We start from the raw sequence: 15,795 nt of genomic DNA, 5'->3' as shown, positions 1-15,795 counted from the left end.
AAAGACAATAAGTGAGCGCTGCATGCACTCCCCCCCATACAATCTCTCTCTCTCTCCCAGTGAGCGCAAAGACACGTCGCAGAATCAGCGGGAGGTGCGCCGACAAAGCGCAAAGCTGTGTCGCTTGAGAGGAAGCTGCAAATTTTGCAAGACTTGAAGAAATACGAGCTCGTGCAGTCGATGATATCGACGATTATGAAAACCGGGAGCGCCACGATCCTGAAGGTTAGAAGCAGTAGCCATGCTGATCAACAGAAAAGGCGGGCTTTGTACGCCAGGACGAAACCCCCATGGGTGAAACTAACACAGTGGAAGCTGCTGACATTACCGAACTCTGGGAGCATGTCAATACTGACGTGCTCGATGAAATAGGTGGTGCTTCGAAGGAGGAGTTTCCGAGTGCAGATAGTGCTGCCTCGTTCTGCGAAGAGATCTACGACGGGGCGATTGTTGTCGCGATAGACGGCAGCGTTGTGCAAAGGAGATGACAGCAGCGGCAGTGACGACGAGATTGACAATGGCCAGTCTTTGACACCAACCCCGATGTTCATCCAAAGTGCAACGTCGTCGATCGAGTCACTCCGATCGAGTTACTAATTGATTTCATGCACGCTAAATTATTGCCGCCAGCGTTCACGCCACAGCTGGACATGATGCACACTGCGGATGTGAACCTGAAATTTCCCCAAAAGCAAGTGAAGATTTCCGACTATTTCAGGGCGCCTGACGATTGAAACGCTATTGAGAGGTATAAATAAACATTTCATTTTTCACAGCCTACTTTCTACAACGTAGATTTTTTATCGCAAGTGGCAAATTTGGTTTTGAAACTATATGCGACGGTGTTTTCTTTTTTTTTTAAACGGCAGTCCAGATATAACGATGGTTATAACGATCTAATTTTTCGTTTGTCATGATATCGTAAGTGGACTGCACTGTATACTGTGCGTAAGTATACTAATGAATACAAATGCTCATTTACTCACCTCCACCAAATGCTCCACCTTCTTCTCAGAATCGCTGACCTTTGCGTGTAGAAACTGTACATCTCCTCCAGCAGCCGCTGCGCAAGAAAAAGAAAATAGAAAAACATTTGGAATGTGCTATAAACTGTGATGACTTTAAGCCAACTTTCATATTATACATACGTTTAAAGCTGTCCATTATCATTTGCTTCTACTGCCTGTTATGTGTAAACTGTCAAAAGTACTGCAGGTCTTCAAGGTACTCTTAAGATACGTATGAGAGATTAAAGCTGCGCAGCCTATAGTAGGAATGTTCAAATAGCAAAGTTTTCTAATTGAATTGAATATTAAAAAAAAAACAGCCTTTGAATATCAAATAGTATTCTCAATTTCTAAAGAAAGGAAACAAAAAGTGAAAAGTTAGGTAACAAAATTATTGTTTACATTATCTGAGACATGTAATACCACTAACTACTGGATAAACTGAGCTTGTAAATGTGAAACAAGGTACAATCATATCTGGTACTGACAGTGTCAGCAATGAAAAAAGGAGCAGCACGTCTCCAGGTGCATGTAGTAGAGTGTAGTGCTTGTTGAAGGAGCTACAGCATTGCACAGTTTTGAAGGAATCTAAACATCTTGAGATTGACCAAATAATAAATTTAGAATATTAAATTATGGAATTCTAGATGCCAAAACCATGATCTGATTATGAGGTACACTGTACATGAGCATTCTAGCATTTTGCCCCCATTGAAATATGGCCGCCGTGGCCAAGATTACACCTACGACCTCGAGCTCAGCAGCGCAATGTCATAGCCACTGGGCTACCGTAGTAGGTTAAAATAATATGTTGCTTTGTCTAAATCGAGAAAGCAAATTCGTAGGCTGCCCAAGGTGAGACATGCTTACTCAATGACTGGTAAATATGGTACATAGTGACCTCCTCTATGCATTCGTTCAGTAACTGAACCGCCTGAGCAGCTGCAGTTTTCCTGACCAGAATCATTCAGAAGAGTCTCCACTTGCATGAGTCTTTCCCATCACAGACTGCAAAAACTGTTGACCCTTATAGTATTCGAAGAAAGTGAAGATTCAACAACTTCAAATTGTGAATTCTCAAATCGTGTGATGCTTGTTATTTATTTCAGTTGGAGGCCAACTGCAATGAAATTTCACTTTGGCTAAATTTGTTATAAATGAGTCATCTATACCACTGAAGCAATCTTGGCAAAGCTGCAGGGCTGGTAATTGTATAGTTTTTTGTTAGTAGCCTTTAAACAGCACTTAAGCAGACGACATGTGCTTCTGGTGGTTTTTGCTATGACGTGAATTCCAGCGTGCCGCCTCCGAAATTTTTCAGTGTGCTGTGGGCAGCCGTGGGCATTGCCTTATCTCGGAGGTCATGCCGAGGATCAGCGTGTTTTTGCTCATGTGTCATTTCAAGTGACAGCAATGGCAGTGTTTTTTAACTTTTGTCATCAAAAAGTGATAGCTTTGTGAGCTTTTCGTGATGCTCCCACTCGTATTGCAAACATCTTAAGAGTTTTTTACATGGTCCAAAATTTCGCTGCAAATGACCTTTAAGGGTTTCCAGAGTACTTATGCTCCGTGGATGTTCTGCCACTCTTTAAACAGTTGAACCACGCACAAGCTTGGCTATGGTCAATGACTTAATCTCCAAATGCTCGTTTCAGCATTCAGCAGGTCTCTGATGGAGCCTCTTGCAGACGGAAGCAAAACTTGAGATGTATTTTTTTCTTTTTTCAAGTTGCTTACCATGGCCAGTATGAAACACTGTCAACATACCATAACAAAAGTACACTATGTAAATTCATGGCGTTAATCGTTGACGAGAACTTCCACATTACCTCAGGTACCATTTACAGTGGAACCTCGTTGATATGATTCTGTGCAATACGTTTTCGGGATGACAGTTTTCTTTTTCTTTTCCCGATTATATGATTTGGTTGGATAATACATTGGATGATACTATTTTCGGATGATACGCTTTATTTTCCAGTTCCCGTGAAGATCATATCAATGAGACTCCACTGTGTATTAGTAAAGCAGCTTATCAGTCTGCATTGAAGCATGTTTCTCGGTGTTTTTGGTGCTCCTTGAAAAAAAGTGAGTGCTATTTCAGAGTACTCACTATTTCACCATATGATGATAGCCCAAGTGCAGAGTGCATGAATGCTAAGGCACACAAACCAAAAAGGCCATTTCCTTATTAGTGCAACATAAAAAGTGTAAATGTTGTGTAACTTACATGTACCTGCTTTGCAAAGCTCTTTCCCATGTTCCAATACATTACACTAACATTGCAACAAACGTGAAGTTCTTAAACTTCCTGAAGTGCACACAGCCTCCTACAATCACAGCGAAGTCATACTCTAGTGTTCAAGCAACCACAAAAGACATCAAAACCTACAGTGGAGGTGCCAAATTTCTTGCAAAAGGAGTTTTACATACATCTAAAAAATATAGACCTGCCAACCATAGAATTTAGAACATTACACTGGAGGCCAAAAAATACTTAAATTTGGTGAAAAATCCTACCAACTGATTGATTGACTGTTTGTTACTGATTGACTTTATGTTGACTGTTTATTAACTGTTCGCTGACTGTTCTGTAGGGGTGCTGTGAACAGGCATTCTGCTCTATAGTCGCAGCAGCAACGATTTGCGCTGCAGAGAAGCAGGAATGTTTATGAAGATTACTAATGAAATATTCATGTACAGCTGTCGATGATTTGGTTACCGTTATACATTGGTTCTATCAGTTTGTCACAGCCATGCAGGTTGATCTGTATGATCGACAGGCACAAAAAAATGGCCCACAGAAAATCACTCAGCGACAGTATTTTTCTTTCTTGAAATTGGTTTTCACTTAAACTATGCGCAAATAAAAATAGTGGGAAATATGTGTCAATACCACAATCGTGAAGAACACCAAAAACCTGGCATCTCACGATAAAATGGTAACAGCAAGTATGAAAATATGTCAAAACTCACTGGTGTCGCTTTCTCCCAAAAGCTGCTCAAAAGGTTTGATATCGCCTGCAGGAACCAAGTTCCATGGAGAGGTCTGCAAAAAGATAAAAGTTCCACGTTCAACAGAGTTCATGAGCATTTCGTATGACTCTGCATAGCTGCTGCAGTTTGCCAAATGCAGCAATTTCATCACACATGCATTGTTAGCATACACTGACATGCAGAAAATAAGCATTAACAGACAGTGTTCTCAAATTTCTCTCTTCTATCACATGGCAAGGCTGTTTAGAATAGGTCAAGAACTACCAGCCTACCTTTGCAGCGATCGGAGGAACTGGTGAAATGGACTCTGAGCCCTGTGTGGAAGAATGGAGGATACACATATCAACCCAAATTGCGACATCCCTTCGTTTACTACTTTTATTTTATTCACTGTCTCGCACAACCACAACATGCAGTAAGACCGGATAAAGCAGACTACAATGCGAACAGAAATAAAAAAATCTGAAATAGGTGAAGGTGGATATACAGTCCAACCTACTTATAACAATATTGAAGTGCCTAGAAAATCCCATTATTATAACTGATAATTCTTTAAACTGGGTTGCACAAAAAAGCAGAGGGGACAAACATTCAAACATTTCATTTAGACTGAAAGAAGCACTGTTGAATCCATTTATAGCATTACCAGTTTAACAATACTCGAACGTAAAAATGAGCAGCTGCCCCATCCTGAACTTCTGTGTGTGTTCTATGGCAAAATAAATCGCTTACTACAATGTCATACCTTCCAACCTCGCAACATCAAAAATTCGGGAGACCGCCACGCGAGGGGGGGGGGGTCAAAAAAGTTTTCACCCCCCCTAAAAAAATGCTGCTGTGCGATACAGCGCACGTGGTACAGAGTCCATACTTGTCACAACTCCGCGAAGTGATAAAGCACAGAAACTCAGTCGTGCATAATCTCAGAAATACTTGCAAGTACCGTATTTTCGGTGTATAAGACGCATTCTTCTTTTTCTGAATTTTTCGTTGGTGCGACTTATAGAATGGTGTGACACATGCACGTTTTTTTTTTCCAGAAAAACTGCCGTCAAAATTGGATTCGACGTTATAGCCACGCGAGTGCGCTGGTTGATTTAACTGCTCCGGCTTCTGTGCACGATATCAAGGTGCCGAGTTCTTTTCGTGACCGAGTTCCCGTCCGTGCGAAAAGGACAGAGCAGCAACGCAAGCGGCGGCAGGAGACGACCGCGAGTCGACTGACCACGAAGTCGTCGCATCTGCAGATCACTATCAAGATACAGCACGCGCCGCTGCGTAAACTACGCAGCTGCTACCCCGAGTACAAACAGCCCCCCCGCCCCCTACCTTCTGCGCTGGTGCACCTTCCCGCTTTCCTCCCTTGTGTACGATTCAACTCACAGTCGCAGGCTTTCACTCGCACATACAGCATACAGCGCGTGGAGACAATGTTATCGCCCTTGGACTTTATACAGAACATCGCAGCAGCCACGACAGCAGAAATGCGCCTAGAGTAACAAAATATGCCACTCACATGCTTGCGCGTGACCCGCGTTCACCGAGTGAAACGTCACTGTAATTTTTTTTAAATCGCTTACCGAATGAACAGCTGCATCTAATACACCAGTGCGACTTATATACACATACCTGCCAACCCAGCAACATAAAAATTCTGGAAACCGCCGCGCAAGAGGGGAGCGGTAAAAAAAATTTCGCCACCGTGTGGCAAACTTTGACAAGTCCATACTTGTCAAGTATGGAAAATGACAAGTCCATACTTGTCACCTCTCTACGAAGTGACAAAGCATGGAAACTCCGTCGTGTACGATATCATAAAGTGCCATCTGTCGCTCTAACTAAACTCAGGGAAATGAAGAGTAGTTTGGCATTCCGCACTTCACTCGACAACCTGACAAAGCCAAAAGCGTAGCGCACTCCCGATCATATAACGACTGGATTGCTAAAAATGCGTGAGCCAGCCAGAGACGAGCCAATCCGGAAAATCCAATATGGCAGCACCCGTTGGTTTCTTGCGTTCGTGGTAGTGCTGCAAGGTGCATGCTGGTGACTAAATGCTCCGCGCTGCTTTCTCGCATGGTTATATTACAGGGCATATTATAATTATAGCGATAGGACGTAAAAAAAATCCGAACGAAAAAATTAAAAATGCTGTGCTATGGCGACTACTTTCCGGGAGATTTGAGGTCGCGTCGGTACAATCAGGAGATGTGCGCAAAATTTGGGAAGCTCCCGGGAAATTCGGGAGAGTTGGCAGGTATGTATACGTCCTTTTCCGGAAAAACTGCCATTTTACAGGGATGCGTCTTGTACAAAGGTGCGAGTTATATACCAGATATACAGTACTTATTCTTCGCTTTTGAAAGTGCCATCGATCGTTCCAACTAAACTCTGGGAAACAAAGGGTAGTTCAGCATTCACACTTCACTCGACAGCCTGACAAAGTCAACTGAAGCCTAACGCACTCACGGTCATATAACGACTGAATTGCTAAAAACACTCGACCCAGCCTGAGACGAGCCAATCCGGAAAATCCAATATGGCAGCGCCTGTCGGCAGCTCGCGTTCATGGTGGTGCCAGCGGCCGCTACTACGATTCACGGTGCATGCTGGTGACGAACTGCTCCCGCGCGGCTTTTCCACATGGTTATATTACAGGCCGTAAAGAAAAAAAAATGTGGCGGCCACTTTTCGGGAGATTTGAGGTCACGTCCGCACAATCGGGAGATGCGAGAAAAATTCGGGAGGCTCCCGGACAATTCAGGAGAGTTGGCAGGTATGCAATGTTCCCATGCCACATTAGAGGCAATAACAATTAGGTCTGGCAACTAGGTGTCTGCGTCTGAAAGAAAAGAAAGGCGAAATTCAGGAAAAGACAAAAAAAATTAGCCACATCACCACCCCCACCTTTGCACCCCTCATGTCGCACCTCTCCGATCTTCCTTCTACCCTCTTGGACGGGAGAGGGGCAACAAAGGCGTTCCATGGGAGGTGCGCAGCACAAAGGAGGGCGTGGCAAAGCGGCTAGTTGTTTTTTTTTCTCTCCCCCCGCCCCAATTTATTTCATTACTATTATAATAATTATTATTACTATTCAAAGCAATGCCACGAAGTCATGTCGTGAGGGGTAGAGGTACAAAGGCGGGTGCAACAAAGAGTGTGCAGTTTTGTTTTTTTCCGAGGTAACGCGACGAAGGCTAAAGTTCCTCAATGAACAAAAGTAGTGCAATCCTTTGAACTCTGCCGCCCCCTCGCCAGCTCTCTGCCATTCTCCCTTTCTAGCGCCACCAACTACGTGCCTCCTCCTTCCTAATGGACTAGTGCCATCACGTGACACCACGCGCTTGATTTTTTTTTTTTTTGCTTGGAAGAAAAGTGCGCACTTTACTACAAGGCTCGCCGGCGACACTTTCGTTGCAGCTACGTGCATATATGTTATTTTTGTTGCAGCTGCATGCATATATGGTAGCGTGCGCTGTATGGAGTGCCTCTGTTGTGAACGTGCTTCCCTAAACAGCACGCTTTCCAAGGGACCCTGCTGTCCAAAATGAGCTGCTGTGCATACGCTTGTAGGAAATGATTCAGTAAAAGAAGCAATTTGTCTTGCACTTTGGAAAAGGAGGCATGTAGCAAAAATAATTCTGGTGTGCTGGAGTGACTGCATTAACTGTAATGAACGGCCATTGTGTCGTGTTAGGTAAACAGGAAGATACTATGAGCTTTCCCACCCCATGCTCGTCAAACTTCATTTATACAAGGCTGTGCCTACATTGCGAGTAGTAACGAAGCATTTTCAGATGAGATATTCCACAACATGGACTTTGTATTTATTTATTTATTTGTTTATTTACACGGCAGCCTTATTGCAGGGCTACAGTAGGAGTGGGAAAAAGTAGAATTAGCACAAACAAAGCAAACAAAAGCAAAAAAATAACACAGGAAGAACAAATTAGATATGCTAAATGTACTGGTGACTATAAAAGCTCATTTACTGGCAAGGAACGAATCGCACCAGACAATGAATTGAACTTGAAGAAAACTTTAGCGTCAGCTATTTTATGCAGTTTCTATACAGGCAGTGAGAGAAGAGATTCAAACTTGCATGCACAGCACCAGTATACAAAAAAAAATAGATCTAGTCCTCTCAGACAAACCGGTAACGTGACACAGCACTGCCGGTGCAAAGTTGTTTTTTATTCATACAAGTGACTGCACAGCAAAACAGCACCATGAGTGTTACGAGGAACGATTCTTAAAGGGGCCATGACACGGGTGTGCAACTGTTCTCAGGTTATCTTTGTAACTGAGAGTAGAGGGCCCAATATAGTTATGTACAAAAAAAAAAGAAAGAAAAAAAAATAGACTCTCCGCGCACATTTTAATGCAAAATTTCAATTTGAAATCGCTGCCTCTCGACCTCTCCCACTGATAGCAACCGCCACTTTGGCTCGGGTATGTGACATCAGCCTTGCGAAATTCAACTGCGACATTAAAAAATTCAAATGCAAATTATCTACTGCACCGAATGCGCTCAAAATTTGCCAGCTTGCTCGGGGACGCGTATGGTTTAACATGCAAAGCATAATTTAAGCTAAAGAAATTGTTGTCATGGACCATTTAAGGGAAGATGTGGGCCTGTGACCGAAAATTTTTGAAATCTTTATTCTTTGAGGTATGGCACTGGAAACTTGTACTTACATGTAATTCTTGGTGCTTATTTCAAATATGAGGTCCATTTTTATTTATCGCCTTTGGTTGCAATTTTATGCAAGTGTCCTTTAAATATTTTTTGCACAAATTTGCTAAATATCTTGCGCTTAGATTTCGCAAAATAGGGTATCAATGGCTTCTACATGATTCAAGGAATGCCGTAAGACCAATCTTATTATCTTATTGCTCTACCTTACCTAGAACATGAGCTGACCTTGCTAGAACATGAGTTGCAAGGTCTTGAAGTTGAAACTCGAAGGAGTGCTTTTCTGGTGCTTAACTTTGAAGCCTTGCAACTAGTGTTTTAGGTAAGGCAAGGCAATAAGGTTGGTCTTATGCATTTCTTGAATCACACGGAAGTCACTGATACCCTGTTCAGCCAAATCTAAAGAACAACTATTTTGCAAACCTATGCAAAAAATTATTTCAGGGAAGCTCACATAAAATCATAACCAAAGGAGATGATAAAAAATGGGCTGCATATTCAAAATAAGCACATACCATTACATATACAGTTGAACCCATTTATAACAATATTCAGGTGCCACGAAAATTCCATTGCTATAACCAATAATTGTTATAACCAGGTTGCATGAAAAAAAAATCAAAATAAAGGGATGGCATAGCTGTTGTTGTGAGAAAACTATAATGGCAGGGAGGCCAGTCCCCCTCCCAACCACCTTCCTCCATCCGGCTGCTGATTGTGTTGACTAACTGTTCAACTCTGCTTCCCCCACACTCAGACCTCGGGTAACAAGCCGCGGCTGTCGGCGTTCAAGAATGGCACAGCTATAACAACTGCAAAGCTTGGTCACGGGCGGCAAGTGACATGTCAGCTCCGCCGAGGCATCGCAAAAGAGGTCTTTTAAAAAATGCGAGATGGTTGCCGTGGCAGCCCCTAAGGAAGTCCATAAGATACACTGGGGCAAAATTGCCACAAGCATCTCGCCACGTACTTCTCACTGGCTTGCACGAGAAAACCCAAATGTCCGTCAGCTTTGCTTGCTTTACGCAAAGCTTGCCGACAGCCTTCTACAAGGCATCCCGGTGCTCCACGTAGTGCAGCGGAAGCTCCTCGCGAAAACGAAGCCCTTGAGGGACTGAATAATCTGCAGGGCCTCCTGCGAGGACAACGTTGAGGCAGCCTGCCCTACCGCATTATCGCTGCTGTCGTCGCTACCCGAGGCAAGCACATTCGCAACGATCGCCTCATCGGTTATAAGCACTTTGTTTCCAAATCTATAGCAGTGCGCTTTCTTTTCACCGGCAACATCGTGAATTAATGCCGATGATCAGCAGGCGGATTAGCCGTCTTCTGCTTCAGTGGAGAGTCAAACGAGGCTGAGAAACCACGTGGCCAGGAACGACTTTGACACAACAATCAAAGACGAGCCCGAGCGCCTTAAACAGTTTGCAGAACTGCAGGGCATGAGGGGCCAGCTGACCAGTGCTCAATCTCGGAGCAGCACCCGCAGTGCGCAGCGCTATCAGGCTATCAGCGCAGTTGGCGCGGTCCATTTGTGCTTAGAAGGGTGGCGCAGCATAGAGCTATGAGCGCAGCCAATTCGTTTTTGGAGGGGTGGAAGGCGACAGGAGAGAGGCTCGCAAGGCTGGCGATGCGGAGAGGGCTGGAAAACAGCGTGGCGGCATGCAGCAGCACGAATTTCTTTTTTTCTTTTTAAGGATTTCGCATTCCATTACCTTTTGGCACGGCTGCCCAGTTACCAGACTTCATTGTTATAACCGATAATGCAGCCTCGGGGCATCGTAGTAAGCGGGTTATTTCACCATAGAAAACATACAAAAGTTGACGGTGTAGCAGCTTCTCATTGTTGTAAGCGATATATCGTTAAAACCGGTCTCTGTATTGGAACATTGGAACTGAGAGGCCATCTCTGTGTTGCCTGCTTTTATTCAGTTCGAGACCACATCGGCTGTCTTTCTCCACACGCTCTAACACACTAGGCCTTCGAGACCGGCTTCTGTTACCCGAGGAAGCCGTTTTCGGGGAGGCCCACTAATTTCGTGTTGCCAGGCTGCTTTGCAGTTAAACTGCGACATTAAAAAATTCAAATGCAAGTTATCTACGGCACCGAATGCACTCAAAATTTGCCAGCTTGCTGGAGGACGCATATGGTTTAACATGTAATGCATAATTTAAGCTCAAAAAATTGGTGTCCTGGCCCCTTTAAGTGAACCCACAGCAGAAGTGTCGTGCCCACAGAACTGCGCGGACCAGAGGATTTCGTCGCAATTGACCGCACGGCACACACATACAAAATGCGGCAACTGCTATAAAAAACTAGTAATAAACTAAATGTGCTTCTGCTCTCTCATAGCAGCTTTGTTCGCAATCTTATTAATTGAAGTAACACGTGGAGTATCTCTGCGCGCCGTGCACCAAACTTTCCGAGATTGTCAACTATCTTGACCATCAATGTGGTCACCCATTATCCGAGTTCCGCTAACGGTGCCGAGTAAGCTGGGACACTGAAAAGTAAATGAACGTGTACAGCTGAACCAAAACAAAGCGCAATAGGCACACAGGCACACCACAGCAGATAAGGCGCAAGTGGAAGTATGGGTGTACCATGACAGCTGTGCTTGCAGAGAGCTTTTCTACTCCCACAAGGCATTTAACAGTGCACTCGACCACAACCAAATTAGAGAAAACGGGTGCATGCACGTGGAATCCAGCATGCCATGGCTCCCTTAAGTGCGTGCACAATGTTTCCACTTGATAAAACAAGGCAAGACACACTTTTGTAATTCCTAATGTCGAAACATTAAAGACGTAATTTGAGAAGAACGAAAGAAATCCCAGTCAAATTACAAGCACATGACTCCAATTATCGCCCGATGTGCGCAAAAATACCCAAGGTTGTTTGCTACGTTGCAACAGTGTTGGTGGCGCCACGGTCGATGCGGAGGCGCGGTAGAGAAAACGAGCGCAGAGCTGGGAAGGCCAACAGAGAAGGCGCTAGTTTTAAACATAGAGGGGCTTTAACAAAGGTGAGTCGTACGGGGCACGAAGACTGGTGTGACAAAGGGGCTGGTATTTTATTTTTTTCCCCTCCCCGAGGATTTCGCTTTTTTTTTCCCTTCGGGGTCCGGATTTAATTGTTATAACTGATAATGCACCATGGGAGCATTGTAAGCAGTTTATTTTACCACAGAACGTATACAAAAGTGAAACACATACAAAAGTGTATTGGCTGCTAATTGTTACATCCGATACATTGTTAAAACCGGTTCTATGCATGTCTAACATGCATGTCTATAAAATACAGCTGTTAAAAGGCACTGAATAAATTATGCTTTATAACGAGCAAAGTTGCAATGGAACACTATACTAAACCAAATTTTGAGAAACCAAGTCCGAGCATGGTTGTTATTAAGGGAGACGTGGGTCTTGAAATGGCAAAAAATGGCAAAGAAGTAGATTTTCCGAAAAGTGCATTAATACAAATGCACTAAGCTGCAGCAAGCCCCTAGCTTCTCCATTCCAATTTCAACATAAAACGACATCCTTCCACAAAAAAATTGATGGTTGCATTAAGGCCACTGAGCCTACGTTGTGTTCCACTGCTGACTTGAGGCAGTTCAGAACATCACAAAATATTGTGATCTATGGAAGAACATGGCAAAATAAACCTGTATTTTGAAGTAAGGGACAAGCTTTGATCTAGCTAGAAATGCCAGTGACAGGGCAGCAACAGACGGTGTCGGGCAACCACCCTTTAAGCCCCAGATAATTCCCCATGGTGTTACTTGGGCAATAGCTGTGGAAGTGCCTCTAAATTAATGACCACCAGCATTTACAGCATGCATGCTGCTACTATATAATATAGCAAGCCCATTGCAATTGGTTTCTGTGTAACTGTGTCGGTTTCTTCTTTATGTAGCAGCAAACGCCACTACAATAAAGACAGATGTGCCAGTGCTTGCCATGTCTGCCTTTACTGAAGAGGCGTTCCCGTGGGCCAATGTGTCTCCTTTTCTCATTTCGTTTGAGGCCTCGAGTGATGTCACAAACTCTGAGCTCATGCAGAGGCAACAACAGCGCACCTCTCCTTGTTGGCGCTCAAGCGTGCTGATGTCGATGACAGTTGTTTCCTCAAGTTGTGAACTCTGATGTGGTAGCTTCTGTTGCATCTCGGCAATTTCTCGCTTCAGCCCATCAACAGACTCGAGATGAGCCTCCAAAGTGCGCTTGTGCTCTTCCTCTAGTGTAGCTAATTTCTTCTGTAAAAAAAACGCAATTATGTGACACAGTTACCCTGGGTCAACACAGATTCTGAGAACAAAAGTGAATACAGTGGAACCTCAATTATACGTCCACCGGTCATGCGACGACCCGCATTTTACGACGGATTGTTTGGTCCCGGCAAAGCACCCATAGAAATAATGTATTAAAAAACCTCGATTATATGACGCAATTTTACGACGACCTCGCCTCGTACGACGCCTCTCTTAGTACCGTCCGAGAAAAAAAAGAAGAAGAAAAGCCCTAAGCAGACACAGGCTGGCACATGAGCACATTGCAGCCTGCTGATAACGCGTGTGCAATACCATATTTACCCGAACGTAATGTGCCCGCAAATGTAATGTGAGGGGTGACACCCCCCCCCCCCCCCCCCGTCATGCGAAATAATAAATATAAAACCGCGAATGTAACGCGAGATTAACGGAAAAAGAAATGGTACCTTTTATTCAAGGAATCGCAATTCGGAAACTTGTTATGTTCACTCATCATCGTCTTCTGACGAGGAGATGGAGCTTTCCTTGGCCGGTATTCTCGCGCGATCACTTTCATAGATAGTTTCAATTTCTAGAAATTTCGCTTGACTCGGCACTGAAAGCATCCCCACTAAGAGTTTCTGGCGTTGTCCTAAGCACGCTATCAGTGCCAAGAGTGCTGTTGGCCATATACTTCGAGGGGTTCGGTGCCGGGACGAGCAGAGTCTCGCGAAACCGAAACTTTCTCCATAAGAGATCGCCCAAGAATCAAGTCATCTTCCGTGCCGTCAAGCTTGTTTGAGATGTAAGTACTTCTTAAAAGACCGCACAAACATTTCATTCGGGGTCAGTACCAGGCCACTTCAGGTTCCACAGAGCCTTTCCGACTGGCCTGCATTTAAAGAGGGCCTGCCGCTGGTCCCGCCATCTGCAAATTGTTGACTCGTTCATGTCGAGACACCGAGCCGCGGCAGACTTTCCCAGCTCCTCGGCCATCAAAATTGCTCGTCTCTCAAAGCGGCCGTCATACCTAATGCGCTGCGTCGCCATAACGTCACGAAAGAACGAAGTCGGACCCCAAAAGGCTGTAGGGTATTGCAGCATCGTAACCAGTCACAAGCACAGCGAAAACAGCATTTTCTTCCTCATGGATAAACGGCGTCGATTCCAATAAAAAACAAGTTCCAACTTCGGTCAACTTGTACATGGATTGGATTGAGATGTAAAGTTACAGGTTGTCAACGTAGCGCTAGAAATCGTGGGATTTAGAGCATTTGTTTTAAAATGGCTAATTTTGCTGTTGAATATTCGAGTGTAACACGAGGGTTGAGTTCAAGCGACATTACAATCAATACATACGGTAATCTCTATAATTTAATCTGCCTTCCCTGAAGCAGTGCAGGTTCGTGCCGCGGGCTTATTCAGGCGGTCTGTACCCGTTTTTGGGGCAAGATTGAGCGTCGCTGCCTATATTCTTAGTTTTTGATTTTAAACGTGCGGATTATACGACGGTTTTGCATGGTCCTCGGAAAGTCATATAATCGGGGTTCCACTGTAATTATGCTGTACAAGACTCTTGATCAGTATGCTACTGACCAGTGTACTGCTGAATCAGCAAAATGGAGCAAGAATGACACAATACAAAAATAAAACAGTGACAATAAGAATACTTCGGCACTAGAAATCAGTCAAATTAGTTGATGTCTATGATTGAATTGATCGATAGCTGCCAAACACTCACTATGGAATTCTACAAGCAACATCATTGAACTGTATGAATTAAAGAGGGTGCTTAAGTATTTTTAATCATATCTTTCAGTCTCTGACATACCGAAAAATAATAAAACTGCGAGGAAGAATCGTTTAAACTAGCCTCCAGTGCATGCCACTCTTCTGGAATTAAACAATGTAAAATGTGCACTTTGGCCAACTTGGCTACTGAATTTTTAAATGACTGCAATGATAAAGACAGTAAATTATGCTGATTTGCCAGATTTTCCACTCAGACAACTGCCATGTGTGTACTCAAAAACTGCCGTCCTTTTTTCTCTGCACCTCTCTTTATTTTTCTCATGCACGGGGACATGTTTCGTCTAAATTCCAACTAGCTTAACTCTCTGCCCTAAAGCGGCCCTGAACCACTTTTTATCGAAATCGAGAAATGCATTTCAAGTTAAAATATACTACTTCAGAAATACTTTGACGCAAAAGTATTTCAATGTGTTCAGAAGAAGCAAGGTTATTGACAATTAAAGGTCGCATATGATCCTTTTCACTTTGCTCCCATTCCGTCTTTAATGCCTTGCACTGTGAAGGCTACAGCAAAGCGGGGTGTGCTTACAATGCTCTGCCTAAGGAACGTCACTGTGGTGCGCAGTTCAAATTTGATTTTGGATGTTCACGTAGACGCCACTACTTCAGATTATGGTGCTCAAACGTAGCCAAACGCGGCTGTCCTCAGCGAGCAGCAGTGCGCTCAGCCAGCGAACCCGTCGTGGCACCCAGCGGTGGCTTGAGTATCTACGTTACGTAGCACACCGTGTCTACATGCAACTGCACTGCGTATGAACAGCGGTTGCTTTTTGAACGACAGGGCTTGAGTGCCTGCTCGCGCTCATATGCCCCAGTCTGGCCGTGCTACGTAGTGCAGACCAGCCTTGTGCTGCACAAGCTTCACTGATGAATAATAGCCACATCCAACTTTTGCATTTTGAAGTGCTAACAATAGCTCAATACAAAGTGAATTCTGCCAAGGCGTCTAACCAGAAGTGGCCAGGAGTGAGTGCGCGCTGGCAAGTGTGCGTGTGGTCTGACCTTAAGTTTCGCGTGGTTCAAAACTAGC

The 15,795-nt window shown here is 44.1% G+C and overlaps 1 protein-coding gene across 2 annotated transcripts in view; it reads right to left on the bottom strand.

Moving 5' to 3' along the window:
• Positions 1-15,795, bottom strand: part of LOC119436854 (GRIP and coiled-coil domain-containing protein 2-like) — a 213,243-nt gene that overhangs the window by 89,704 nt on the left and 107,744 nt on the right. For both annotated transcript variants that reach the window (XM_049660037.1, XM_049660038.1), the window contains 4 exons: positions 12,783-12,959; positions 4,277-4,318; positions 3,984-4,056; positions 987-1,063 (listed from right to left, as the gene is read on the bottom strand). In XM_049660037.1, the coding sequence (XP_049515994.1) occupies positions 987-1,063; positions 3,984-4,056; positions 4,277-4,318; positions 12,783-12,959 (369 nt within the window). The remainder of the gene's footprint in view (positions 1-986; positions 1,064-3,983; positions 4,057-4,276; positions 4,319-12,782; positions 12,960-15,795) is intronic.

This window comes from Dermacentor silvarum, chromosome 1, assembly GCF_013339745.2.
Source record: "Dermacentor silvarum isolate Dsil-2018 chromosome 1, BIME_Dsil_1.4, whole genome shotgun sequence".
Classification (NCBI taxonomy): domain Eukaryota; kingdom Metazoa; phylum Arthropoda; class Arachnida; order Ixodida; family Ixodidae; genus Dermacentor; species Dermacentor silvarum.
This window is presented reverse-complemented; position numbering and strand designations above follow the sequence as displayed.